General features: G+C 35.1%; 1 protein-coding gene across 1 annotated transcript in view; it reads left to right on the forward strand.

Moving 5' to 3' along the window:
- Positions 1–12,753, forward strand: part of ITPR2 (inositol 1,4,5-trisphosphate receptor type 2) — a 497,992-nt gene that overhangs the window by 390,914 nt on the left and 94,325 nt on the right. The window contains exons 47-48 of the mRNA XM_025879725.2: positions 5,379–5,571; positions 7,965–8,090. Of these exons, the coding sequence (XP_025735510.1) occupies positions 5,379–5,571; positions 7,965–8,090 (319 nt within the window). The remainder of the gene's footprint in view (positions 1–5,378; positions 5,572–7,964; positions 8,091–12,753) is intronic.

The following is a 12,753-nucleotide window of genomic DNA, read 5'->3' on the forward strand; positions in this document are numbered from 1 at the left end:
AGGGGAATGGGGTAACTGAGTGATGAGTATTAAGGAGGCCACGTGATGTGATGAGCACTGAGTGTTATACAGACTCATGAATCACTGAGCACTACATCAGAAACTAATGATATGTTGGTTAATTGAATTTAAATAAAACAAAAAAAATGAAGTTGTTAAAGCAAAAAAATAAAAATAAAAAACATACAAGGCGGGGGACTCTTCAAAAGATTACTCTAGTTGCTGTTGGAGAAAGAATTGGAAAAGAGAATGGGGCATGGGGATGCAGGTAGATCAGATGAAAGACATTTTAATAGGAAATGTGAAAGATGGTGGTACTGAAGATGACTGGATTGGAGAAAAATATTTTTCCTCACCTAAGAAGTGAATAAGCTTTTGTTGAATAAATGTATTGAAACAGTTATCCATTTTGGCTTTTTACAGTTAATACAGTCCCACTGTCTGCAATAATTCCTCCAGTTTGTCCATGCCCCTTGTAGGCATGTTTGAATTGTTTGGTCTATAATAATCAAAATTCTATTTCTTTTTTTTTTTTAGGTGTATTTATTTGAGAGCGCACACGCACAAGTGGGCACAAATGGGGGGAGGGGCAGAGGGAGAGACTCTCAAGCAGACTACCCACTGAGCATGGAGCCCGATGTGGGGATTGATCCTACAACCCATGAGATTATGACCTAGGCCAAAATCATGAGTCGGGTGCTTAACCAACTGAGCCACCCTGGCGCCCTTCTGTTTCTTTTTTTAAATTTATTTTTATTTTTTATTTTTATTCTATTTATTTAAATAAAAAAAAAGCAAAAGCAATGCACCTATTTTTCCCACACCCCATCCACTGCCTCTGGCAACCACCAATCTATTCTCTGTATCTATGAGCTTCTGTGTATATACGTGTGTGTCTATGTGTGTGTGTGTATACGTATATATATATTCAGATTCCACATATAAGAGAGATCATGTGGTATTTCTTTCTCTGTCTGACTTATTTCACTTAGCATAATGCCCTTGAGGTCCATCCATATATTGTCACAAATGGCAAGATATCATTCTTCTTTATGGCTGAATAATATTCCACTGCATATGTATACCACAATTTCTTTACCCATTCATCCATGGACAGGCACTTAGGTTGTTTCCATGTCTTGGCTATTGTAAATAATACTGCAGTGAACATGGGGGTGCAGATGTCTTTTCAAATTGGTGTTTTGGGGTTTTTTGGATAAATCTGCAAAAGTGGAATTGCTGGATCATATAGTAGTTCTTCTTTTAATTTTTAAGGAATCTCTGTATTGTTTTCCACAGTGACCACCACAATTTACATTCTCACCAATGATGCACAAGAGTTCCCTTTTCTCTACATCCTCACTAATACTTAATATTTCTGGTTTCTTTGATAATAGTCATTCTAATATGTGTGAGATGATATCTCATTGTGGTTTTGATTTGAATTTTCTTGATGATTAATGATGTAGGGCATCTTTTTGTGTATTTGTTGGACATTTTTATGTCTTTTTTGGAAAACTGTCTATTCATATCTTCCACCCATTTTTTTAATCAGATTGGGGTTTTTTGCTATTGAGTTGTATGAATTCTTTTTTTCTTTTCAAGTTTTTATTTAAATACTAATTAATTAACATATATGGTAAAATTGGTTTCAGGTGTAGAATTTAGTGATTCATCACTTACATTTAACACCCAGTGCTCATCACAAGTGGCCTCCTTAATGCCCATCACCCATTTACCTATTCCCCATGCACTTCCTCCCATCAACCCTTAGTTTGTTCTCTATAGTTAAGAGTCTCTATGGTTTGCTTTCCTCTCTTTTTTTTCTTCCCCTATGTTCATCTGTTTTGTTTCTTAAATTCCATATATGAGTGAAATCATATGATACTTGTCTTTCCCTGACTTATTTTCCTTAGCGTAATATACTCTAGCTCCACCCATGTCATTGCAAATGGCAAGATTTCATTCTTTTTGATGGCTGAGTAATATTCCATTGTATATATTAACCACATCTTCTTTATCCATTCGTAAGTTGATGGACATTTGGGCTCTTTCCATAGTTTGACTATTGTTGATAATGCTGCCATAAACATTAGGTTGCATGTGCCACTTCAAATCTGTATTTTTATATCCTTTGGGTAAATGCCTAGGAGTGCAATTGCTGAATTGTAGGGTAGTTCTGTTTTTAACTTTTTGAGTTGTGTGAATTCCTTATATAGTTTGAATATTACCCCTTATTGGATATTTGATTTGCATATATTTTTTCCCATTCAGTAGCTTGCCTTTTCATTTTGTTGATGGTTTCCTTTGTTGTGCAAAAGCTTTTTAGTTTGATATAGTCCAACTTTTTAATTATTGCTTTTGTTGTCTTTGTTTTTGGTGTCAATTTTTTTTTAAAGATTTTATTTATTTATTTGACAGAGAGAGAGAGAGCGAGAGCAAGAACACAAGCAGGGGGAGTGGGAAAGGGAGAAGCAGACTTCCCTCCAAGCAGAGAGACCGATGTGGGGCTCGATCCCAGGACCTTGGGATCATGACCCAAGCCCAAGGCAGACACTTAACAACTGAGCCACCCAGGCGCCCCTTGGTGTCAGATTTAAATAATCATCTTCAAGACCTATGTCAGGGAGCTTACTGCCTGTTTTCTTCCAGGAGTTTTTATGGTTTCAAGTCTCATGTTTAAGTCTTGATCATTTTGAGTTAATTTCTTTTCTATTCTTGTAAGGTAGTGCTCCAGTTTCATTCTTTTGCATGTAGCCATCCAATTTTTCCAAAACCATTTATTGAAGAGGCTGTCCTTTCCTCATTGTATATTCTTGGTTCCTTTATGGTCAATTAATTGGCTATATATTCATGGGTTTATTTCTGGGCTCCCTATTCTGTTCCAATGATCTGTATTTCTGTTTTTATGCCAAAACCACACTGTTTAATTACTATAGCTTTGTAATATAGTTGAAATCAGGGAGTGTGATACCACCAACTTTTTCTTTCTCAAAATTGTTTTGGCTATTTGGGGTCTTTAATGGTTCCATACAGATTTTAGAACTGGTTGTTCTTTTTTTTTTTTTTAAGGACTGTTTGTCCTATTTGAAAAAATGCCTTGGAATTTTGATAGAGCTTGCATTGAATCTATATATTGCTTTTGGTAGTATGGATACTTTAAAAATATTAGTTCTTCCAATCCATGAGCATGAGATATTTTTCCATTTATTTGTGGTTTCTTCAGTTTCTTTCATTAATGTCTTATAGTTTTCAATATATAGATCTTTTTCCACTTTGGTTAAACTTATTCTTAGGTATTGTATTCTTTTTGATGCAATTCTAAATGGGATTGTTTTCTTTATTTCTCTTTCTGATAGTTCATTATTAATATATAGAAATACAACATATTTTTATGTGTTGATTTCTGTATCTTGCCACTTTACTGAATTTGTTTATTATTTCTAATAGTTTCTTGATGGGATATTAAGAAAACTTAGTATCATGTCATCTAGATATAGTGACCGTTTTACTTCTTTTTTCTAATTTGGATGCCTTTTATTTCTTTTTCTTGCCTAATCTCTCTGGCTAGGACTTCCAATACTATGAATAAAAGTGGTAAGTGGTAACATCATTGTCTTGTTAAGTGATCTTAGAGGAAGAGCTTTCAGCTTTGCACTGTTGAGTATGATGTTAGCTGTGACCTTGTCATATATAGCTTTTATGTTGAGATACGTTCCCTCTATACCCCCTTTGTTGAGAATTTTTATCGTAAATGGATGTTGAACTTTCTCACATGCCTTTTCTGCATCTATTGAGATGATTATAAAGTTTTTATCCTTCATTTTGTTACTGTGTTGTATCACATTGACTGATTTGTGGATGTTGAAGCATCCTTGCATCCCTGGAATATATCGCACTTGATTGGTGGCATAGAAACACTATTTCTTAAATGCATCCTGAGATTTTTGGTTGGTTGGTTTGTTTGACACTGTTGGATCAAGCAAACCTTTTTTCCCCCTACAATGCGAAATAGGTCCAATTTTTCTTTTGTACAATTGATTTCTTTAACCTATGTTCAGGAATTTTATTTACCGCTACTAAATTTCATTTTCTGTGTTTTATGATAGTATCCTAGTATGTAGTTTGCATATTTAACATGTTATTTTGGGTAGCTTCAATTACAAGTAACAGAATACCAGATTGACAGTTATTTGAACAATAAAAATATTTTATTATCCCACATAAAAGGAAATCTGAAGGTACCAGTAGTTCTACAGTTGACTCAATGACTCAGTGATGTCTTTAAACATGCAGGTGTTTCCCATCTTTCTCTAGGTGTTCCTTATTATGCTGGTGATATCTTACCTCATGGTTGCAAAATGGCTGCCAGCATTTTGAGCATCATGCCCTTATACTACCTTTTGTTCTAAGTGGGAAGAAAGAGGATACAGGCCAAAAGAAGTGTTTTTGTGTTGTGTATTTAGTTTTTTGTTGTTATTCTTTTGTTTGTCTCATGTAGCTGTCTGCCTTTTCCTGATTCCCCTTCCCCATCACCAGGATATTTCTACTTATGCCTCATTTCCTGGAACTAGTAACATGCTTGCCCCTGTATCAGCCCGTGGTGAAGGGGAATAGGATGACCCTTCTGGCTTAGACCAATCCTGATTCATTCTTGAGGGCTGAGCAGAGTATATGAATATGAATCTTGAGATTTAGTCAACACAAAACCTTGTTACATAGTAAATTTCTGTGAAAATATTCATCCTGTTTTTGTTTTGTTTAGTCTAACATTATACTGTCACAAATACCAAATAAGACAAGTTCAAAATAATGAATATTTACATCTGGTTATATACTTGAATGGATATGAAACCTACAAAAATATGTTTTACCGTGACTAGGAAAACATTTTTATGATACAAAGCACCTTTCTTTGCAGAACTCAAGGCACATCATGTTGAGTATGTCATTTGGTCCCTAACAGCAACAGCTCTTTTAGGAAGACCAAGCTAAGAATAAGATACAGATATGCTAAGTACTGTGTTTAAGGTTATGTAGCCAATCACTTAGTTCTTAGTTCTCTGCTGTAATTCATGAAAATAAAATTGGGTGACAAAATTTTAATGTTAGTCCAAAAAGAATAAAGATTTGGGGTTTTGTTATTTATAAGATATTCATGATACATTCATCAGTTAATTTTTCTTAAAGACAACAATGAAAAGTAGTACACTAGAGGATTGCTTTAGGTATTTCAAGCTGGCATATTTTTTTATTTTTATTTTTTTGTTTGGGGTGGCGTATTTTTTTAAACCTGAATTCATAAAATATCATTCATAAGCTCATGCTAAAAACAAAAAAATAGTCCAAAACTGACAAATGCAAATTAATATTTTCAGATTGTTCGGCATGATAGGACAATGGAACAAATAGTTTTTCCTGTCCCCAATATATGTGAATACCTTACACGAGAATCCAAGTGCCGTGTGTTCAATACAACTGAAAGGGATGAACAAGGAAGTAAAGTGAATGACTTTTTCCAGCAAACAGAAGATCTCTACAATGAAATGAAGTGGCAGAAAAAAATCAGGAGTGAGTACAGTAAACCAAAATGGTTAGTTTTGAGCATAATGGTAGATATATTGGTACTTTGGAATACATGACAGCATTCATTTAAATTGGTTTTTAACTTCTTACCTTCTGATGTTACTGAAGTCCCGTAAAGGCTTAAGAGTATAAGCTCAGTCTACACCTGGGTGGGAGCTGAGACACCTGTGGCTTAATAAAAACAGAAGACTAATTAGATCATCTTTTCATGCTGATCCTATAGTTTTATAAATATTATGAAATGCAGGGTTAGCTGTATGTTTCAACTGCTGAACAGCTGCAGCTTTGCAGTCCTTGGCTAGGTTCTGACTGGCTTTAACAATCGGTGAGTGGAATGGAGAGACATCAGCACCAGCATGCTTGTCCTCTGTTGTCTTATGATCTTACGATGGAGTAGATTGTTTATGTCTTCTTGAAAGTCATTCTTTCTTTCAACATATCTTTACCTTTCCAAATCAGACTAAAAATTCTGTGGCACTTGTATTCCAATGAGGCAATGTTGTCATTTTACAGTTAACAAGTAGTATGATAAGAGTTCCCATTACTTACATCTCAAGGGGTCAAGTACTGAATTTTCAAACTTAAAAAGTTTTATAGTTTACACTGAGCTTTGGTTTATTTTCCCAAATATCATGAGTTTTTAACAAAATATAATAGGGAGAAACTCTTGATTAGGTCTTTTCTATCTTTGGGGGAAGTCTTCCAGACAAGCAGGCCTATGTTCTCAATACCTCTCTTCAACAGTGCTTCTAGTTTTCTAGGAACTTTAATGAGCGTGGTTTATGAATTTGAGTGGAGCTTGAGACACATCATCTTTGGATATAAGATTATATGCATTTTGCATATGCATATGCATTTTTAGGCTTTCTTATCAGAATATTTGAAGAAATAAAGAAATGACTCTCCCTTAGTATTTTGCCATGTAGAACCTTATGGAATTCAGAGAAAATTTTGAGTATCCAGAATATATGAAGACTCAACAATTTTATTTGGGACATTTGAAAAGCACACATTTTATCCTTGACAAAAGTAAGTTGAATAAGGACGTAGTGCTTGTGGGGTTTGTTCTTTTTTGGATAGATATCTTATAATTTACTGGAAAACAAATCTTAAAATAATTTCCAATGTACATTTTACATTGAAAATTTGGAAGCAACTTACTATGAGGTTACAGATAGAAACTAATTCATTAGATGGATATACTGCAAATATATGCATCAACATCTTCTAATTTTGTCTTAACATTCTGCTTTTTAAAACGAAGACTCCTAATTCAAAAATGATGGAGATGCAGATGTTTACAGTGTAACATACATTAGTCAACTAAATGCCATGGCAAATCACAGCCTATTCCAGGGTTGGATTGCTTCAATCTAAGAGAAGGAAAACAACATATACAGTTTAGAAGTAAGCAGAAGATCCCAGACTGGAATTCACAGAACCTAATTTGAAAAGTTTATAATTTCTATTTGAAAGTTGATGTGCCTTTCTCCCTCAAGTAACTCCAATATTTTAGATCTTATGTTTAGATATTAAGAATTAAGAAGGGACAAGACCTGGAAAAGTCATGTGGTCAAATTTGTATGCACTGCATATCTCTTCAATTATTTAGGAGAGGTAGAAAGAACTGATTTTTGGGTTAGGGTCAACTATGTTCAGTAGATAAATTTACTAATTCATTTCTGAAGATAAATATGGAATCTCTTTTCTGAAAATATTCGGTTAAGACTCTCCTACTTATTAGTACTTCCTATTGTATCTTTCACATTTTTTCTGCTGTTCCAAACCCAAGTGCTTAGGAAGCATTACAGTTTAAAACTTAGAAATCATAAATCACTAGTTCTCAATAAGCAGTTCTAGGCCATGGTGTTAAGTTTCAGGATTTCAGGTAACTGTGACTGGGTCATAGGAGTTTTCATCAGACATGTATCTGGCTTGGGTTTTTTATTTGACTGTAAAGCATGGGAGTGGGACCATTTTATCAATATTACTGAATTATAAAGTGATACATACTATTCCGTGAAGAGGGGCCCCAGGCAGCCACTAATGTGTTTCCCTTAATCTGCTCTAGAGATGTATTAGAGAGAATTATTACAGAATCACTTTTTCTGACCATGTTTAGCAATTGCAAAATTTCTCACCCTTTTACCATGGCTTAGGTGTAAATTGACTGAAGAGTAAAAAAGGAATCAAATAGAAAACCCCTTTATAGTATTGATTATAAACTTTCTTATATAAGTCATTTTGAATATTTGTTTCAGTATACTTTTATACTACCTTGCAAAACACATTTGGTAGAATGTTATTTCCGTAGAGGTCATGTGTTGAAACCAAAATTAATTATTCCATTTTGTCCCATCACACTTTTTGCTTACTAGATAACCCTGCACTGTTCTGGTTCTCGAGGCACATATCCCTCTGGGGGACCATATCCTTCAACTTGGCTGTGTTCATCAATTTAGCTGTTGCTCTCTTCTACCCGTTTGGGGATGATGGAGATGAAGGCAAGTGCTTGTCTTTCTTTAAATGATAAATATTTTAAAGTTCTAAAAATAATACTCTTGATAATCCATTCCTTGGCTATTTAGAGCTTCAAAATAATAATAATGCAATTCTTTTTTAAAATTATTTTTATTTATTTATTTATTTATTATGCTAGGTTAATCACCATACATCACATCATTAGTTTTTGATGTAGTGTTCCATGATTCATTGTTTGTGCATAACACCCAGTGCTCCATGCAGTACGTACCCTCCTTAATACCCATCACCAGGCTAACCCATCACCCCTCCCCCCTCCCCTCTAGAACCCTCAGTTTGTTTCTCAGAGTCCATAGTTTCTCATGGTTCATCTCCCCTCCGATTCCCCCTCCCTTCATTTCTCCCTTCCTACTATCTTCTTTTTTTTTTTTTTTAACATATAATGTATTATTTGTTCATTGGGGAGGGTATGTGCTATGGTGAGCGCTGTGAATTGTGTAAGACTGTTGAAGCACAGACCTGTACCTCTGAAACAAATAATAATGCAATTCTTGTTAAAATTTTCTGTATTCATTGAAAGTGGAGCATGATGGTAAGTAGATTAGGCAGAAAACTATGGTCAATAGAAATGTTGGTTTTCAGAAAGCTCATATACAGAAGAGCTCTGGGAGCTATGCTATACTGGCAGGCAAGGCAATGAAAAAGAATTATTTCTACTGATTAATATGACTGAAAGCTTTTTAAATATGGCATCTCAATTATATGGGAAATGGGTGCCAAACTATTTATAGTGATTACCTTAAATAGTGGAGTTTATATTTAATCCTCTTCCTCGTTTTCTGTCTTGTCTAAGGTTTCTATGATGAGCACACATGGACTTTGAAAAAAAATTTTTTTTAATGTACAGCGTAGGACAGAATATGATCATAGAGAATATCTCAGATCTCAGATTAGAAGGTTAACTCTTGTTTCTAGTCTAGGATGTCTCTACAAGGATGAGTGACTGAAATTAATATTATTAAACTAATAATAAATAAAGTTTTACAAAAGCAAAGACAAGAGAAATTATCCCACCTTAGGTGAAATGGGACGTAGAGGTGAAATATGCTAACTGGTGGGACCACAGGAATTAAGTTTTGTTTAAGTCTGACAAAGTGCATGGGAAAATATGTTACAGCCTTGGGGTACAATCAGGTAAGTAGCTTCGAAATGTGTGCGGAAAGAAGGGCTTGAAGGAAAAGATGAATGACATCAGGACACAGGAACCACAAATTGCTTTCCTATCTCACCTGTAGGACTGTTGTAAGAATTTAATGAGATGCTATCTAGGTAAGGCATTTAGAATAGTGCCTGGTAAGCATTCTGTGAAGCTTAGTTATTGTTGTCATTGTCATTCCAAGGTAAATATTAATACTACAAAGGGAAGCCCAGTGAAAATGATGGTATGATGAAAACAACAGGTATTTAAGCCTATTTCAGATGAACTGGAGGTGAGCATGAAGGGAGATAGGAGTCCAGGAGTAATTTGCTATTTCAAACTCCATTACAGATACTAGATATCAAAGTCCTAACTTTTAGATATAATTTAAATGGTTATAAAAAAAATTTGATTTTTTCAAAAGCATGCCAGTGCCGAAAGAATACTCGGTGGTGGAGCAGATGTGTGATGAGTGAAATAGCAAATGAAAGCAGAGCAAATATTTGGCCATCCATTGTGGGAAGTTGCAAATACAGCAGGAAGTGGAAACAGCTTTCTTTTCACTGTGTTTAGTCTTATTTAGTGATGATAGCCCTCTTGGCACAGAAGAATGTAACCCTTGTAAGGAGAGAAGTCCAACATGAAATGATAAATTGGTATCATCTGCGCACAGAACGTTGAGAGTAAATTGTGGAGTCCTAGTTAACAGAAGCATAAAGTCTTAGGTATGGAAGCAATTCTAGAGATCATCTAATATCAAATCTTCATTTGACAGATAAAGAGATGGAATCCCAGAGAGGCTAAAAAAATGGTAGATCTTAGAGTAGAAGATTAACTCTTTTGTTTCCCATCCAGGACTTTTCTACATAGATAATTGGGTTGGAAGTATATAGATACCTGGAAGAGAACAAATCTTCATACAGAACATATTTTTTTATGAGCTCCATTCCATGATAACCCTTACTTGACCATGAGAGCCAATGCCTATAGCCTCTGCTGCCACCTATTGTACGTGAACTATAATGGTAATGGGCAATGCCACCCCTCTAGACATCTATTTTTTACTCATTCAGGAGAAAGTAAAACACCTGATACATTTTTGGTACTTGCCAAGTAACAGTTACAGTTGTAATATTGATAATAATAATAGCAGCTGATGTTGTTTACCATTTAGATTGGGTCAGGCAGAATGCTAAGCACTTCCCATACATAATTTCACTTACTCTTCCTGACAATTCTGTAAAGTAAGCACTTCATCTTTATGGATGAAGATCTGAGGCTTTAGAAGATTTGTCCAATAATTCAGCAGTGGAGTCCATAAATATGTATTTTTTAACAAGCTTCTGAGGTGTTGCTGATGCAGCTGGTCGTTGAGCAAGCGCTTGAAACCACACATGTAGTAGAATTTGGAGTAAGGCTCCAAGAGAAAGAGAGAAATAGGACTCACAAAACAAGACTGAAAAGCAAGGTGCCTCGTGATCAGAGGACAGACTTTACTCTTCAGAAAGACTGGATAAAAGTTAACAATCATAATGAAGGTGGAGGCTCAATCTTAGGTATCTGCGTTGGATGGGGGGCGCTGGTGCTGAGAGAAAAGAGAAGGCATGAGCAGCCATTTTGGCAATATGGAATCCCAAAGTCATGTTTGGTTCATCTAATTACAGTTCTGGATGAGTTATTTAATTATAACTCTAGGAATACAGTTAAAATTTTGGTCAGGATTATCGCAGTCTCTAGCCTTCAGTTGTACACTTTGAATAGCTAGAAAGACTGAGAAAACAAAGTCAAAACTGAGAAGCATACTTGGACATCAGAACTGTCTGAAGAAGGAAAATCCTGTGCTGGATGTGCAAGTTCTCTAATACCGGATTTTGTCAAACAAAGTTTGGATGACTGCTTGCCAGGAGCACTTCGAGCTGATTTAAAGGTGGATTAGTTGAGCATTAACATTCCTTCCAAAAAAAATGATGGAGACATGTCAAAGAACACAAGATCCAACTTGAATGGACTCCCAGTGACCACATCTGCAGAAATTTTGAGAGAAAAAAAAGTATTGCCAATAATACAAAATAACCCATAGAATAAAATAAGAATCCAGGAGTCCTTATGGACTGTGAGAAGAGAAACCTCCTCCTTACAATAGTATTCTAATTAATAAATGTAGAAGGAAATAGCATAGCACCGTTTGGCAAATGGCACTGTAGTAAGAATCATCAGTGGTTGCTAAAATTAATAGGTGAATGTTAGATGAAAAAGAATAATGAGAAAGAGGTTATTGACATAGTCTCAAAGTATTTCACCCTACACACTTACTAATTACAAGAGGAAAAATAGTAGTGTGGAGAAATCACTCTAAGTGATCAACATTAATGTCACCAAGTAATGAGACACAGCAACATTGGTTGCCTCTTGATACGATGCACTGACAAGGGCATGGCATCCTGTGCCAAAAATACATAAACTGAGGAAACTTTAGACAAACCCAAAATAAGGGACATTCTTCAAAATAATTGGTCAGTAATTGTGAAGCTTACGAAAGATAAAGATAGAGGAATGGCTCAAATTAAAAGAGACCAAAGAGAATGACAACTGATGTACTATGTGACCTTAGTCCAGAAAAAGGATGTTAATTGGGAAATTAATGAACTTTGAATAAGGCCTATAGATTAAAGTGATATATTATAATAAAACACATAGGAATAAACTTAACCAAGGAGGTGAAAGACCTGCACTCTGAAAGGTATAAAACACCGATGAAAGAAATTGAAAAATGACACAAACAAATGGAAAGAGATTCCATGCTCACGGACTAAAAGAACCAATATTGTTCACAATGAAATCTACAGATTTAAAGCAATCCCTATCAAAATACCAACATTGTATTTCACAGAACTAGAAGAACAAATAATACTAAAATTTATATGGGACCACAGAAGACCCTGAAGAGAAAAAGCAGTCTTGAGAAAAAAGCACAAAGCTGGAGGTATCATAATCCCAGATTTCAAGTTATACTACAAAGCTGTATAATCAAAACAGTGTGATATTGGCACACACACAAAAAAAAGACACATAGATTGATGGAACAGAATAGAGAGCCCAGAAATAAACCCACGCTTACATAGTCAATTAATCTCTGACAAAGGAGGCAAGAATATGCAGTGGAAAAAAGACAATCTCTTTGACAAATGGTGCTGGGAAAACTGGACAGCTACATGCAGAAGAATGAAACTGGACCACTTTCTTATGCCATACACAAAAATAAAATGGATTAAAGATCTAAATGTGAGACCTGAAGCCATAACACTCCTAGGAGAAAACATAGGCAGTAATTCCTTTGACATCAGCCATAGAAACATTTTTCCAGATATGTCTCCTCAGGCAAGGAAAACAAAAACAAAATTAAACTATTAAGACTACTCCAAAATAAAAAGCTTCTTCATAGCAAAAGGAAACCATCAACAAAACAAAAAAGCAACCTACTGTATGGG

The sequence above is a fragment of the Callorhinus ursinus genome, unplaced genomic scaffold (assembly GCF_003265705.2).
Source record: "Callorhinus ursinus isolate GAN/ISIS: 27379988/994484 unplaced genomic scaffold, GSC_fseal_2.0 scaffold27, whole genome shotgun sequence".
Classification (NCBI taxonomy): domain Eukaryota; kingdom Metazoa; phylum Chordata; class Mammalia; order Carnivora; family Otariidae; genus Callorhinus; species Callorhinus ursinus.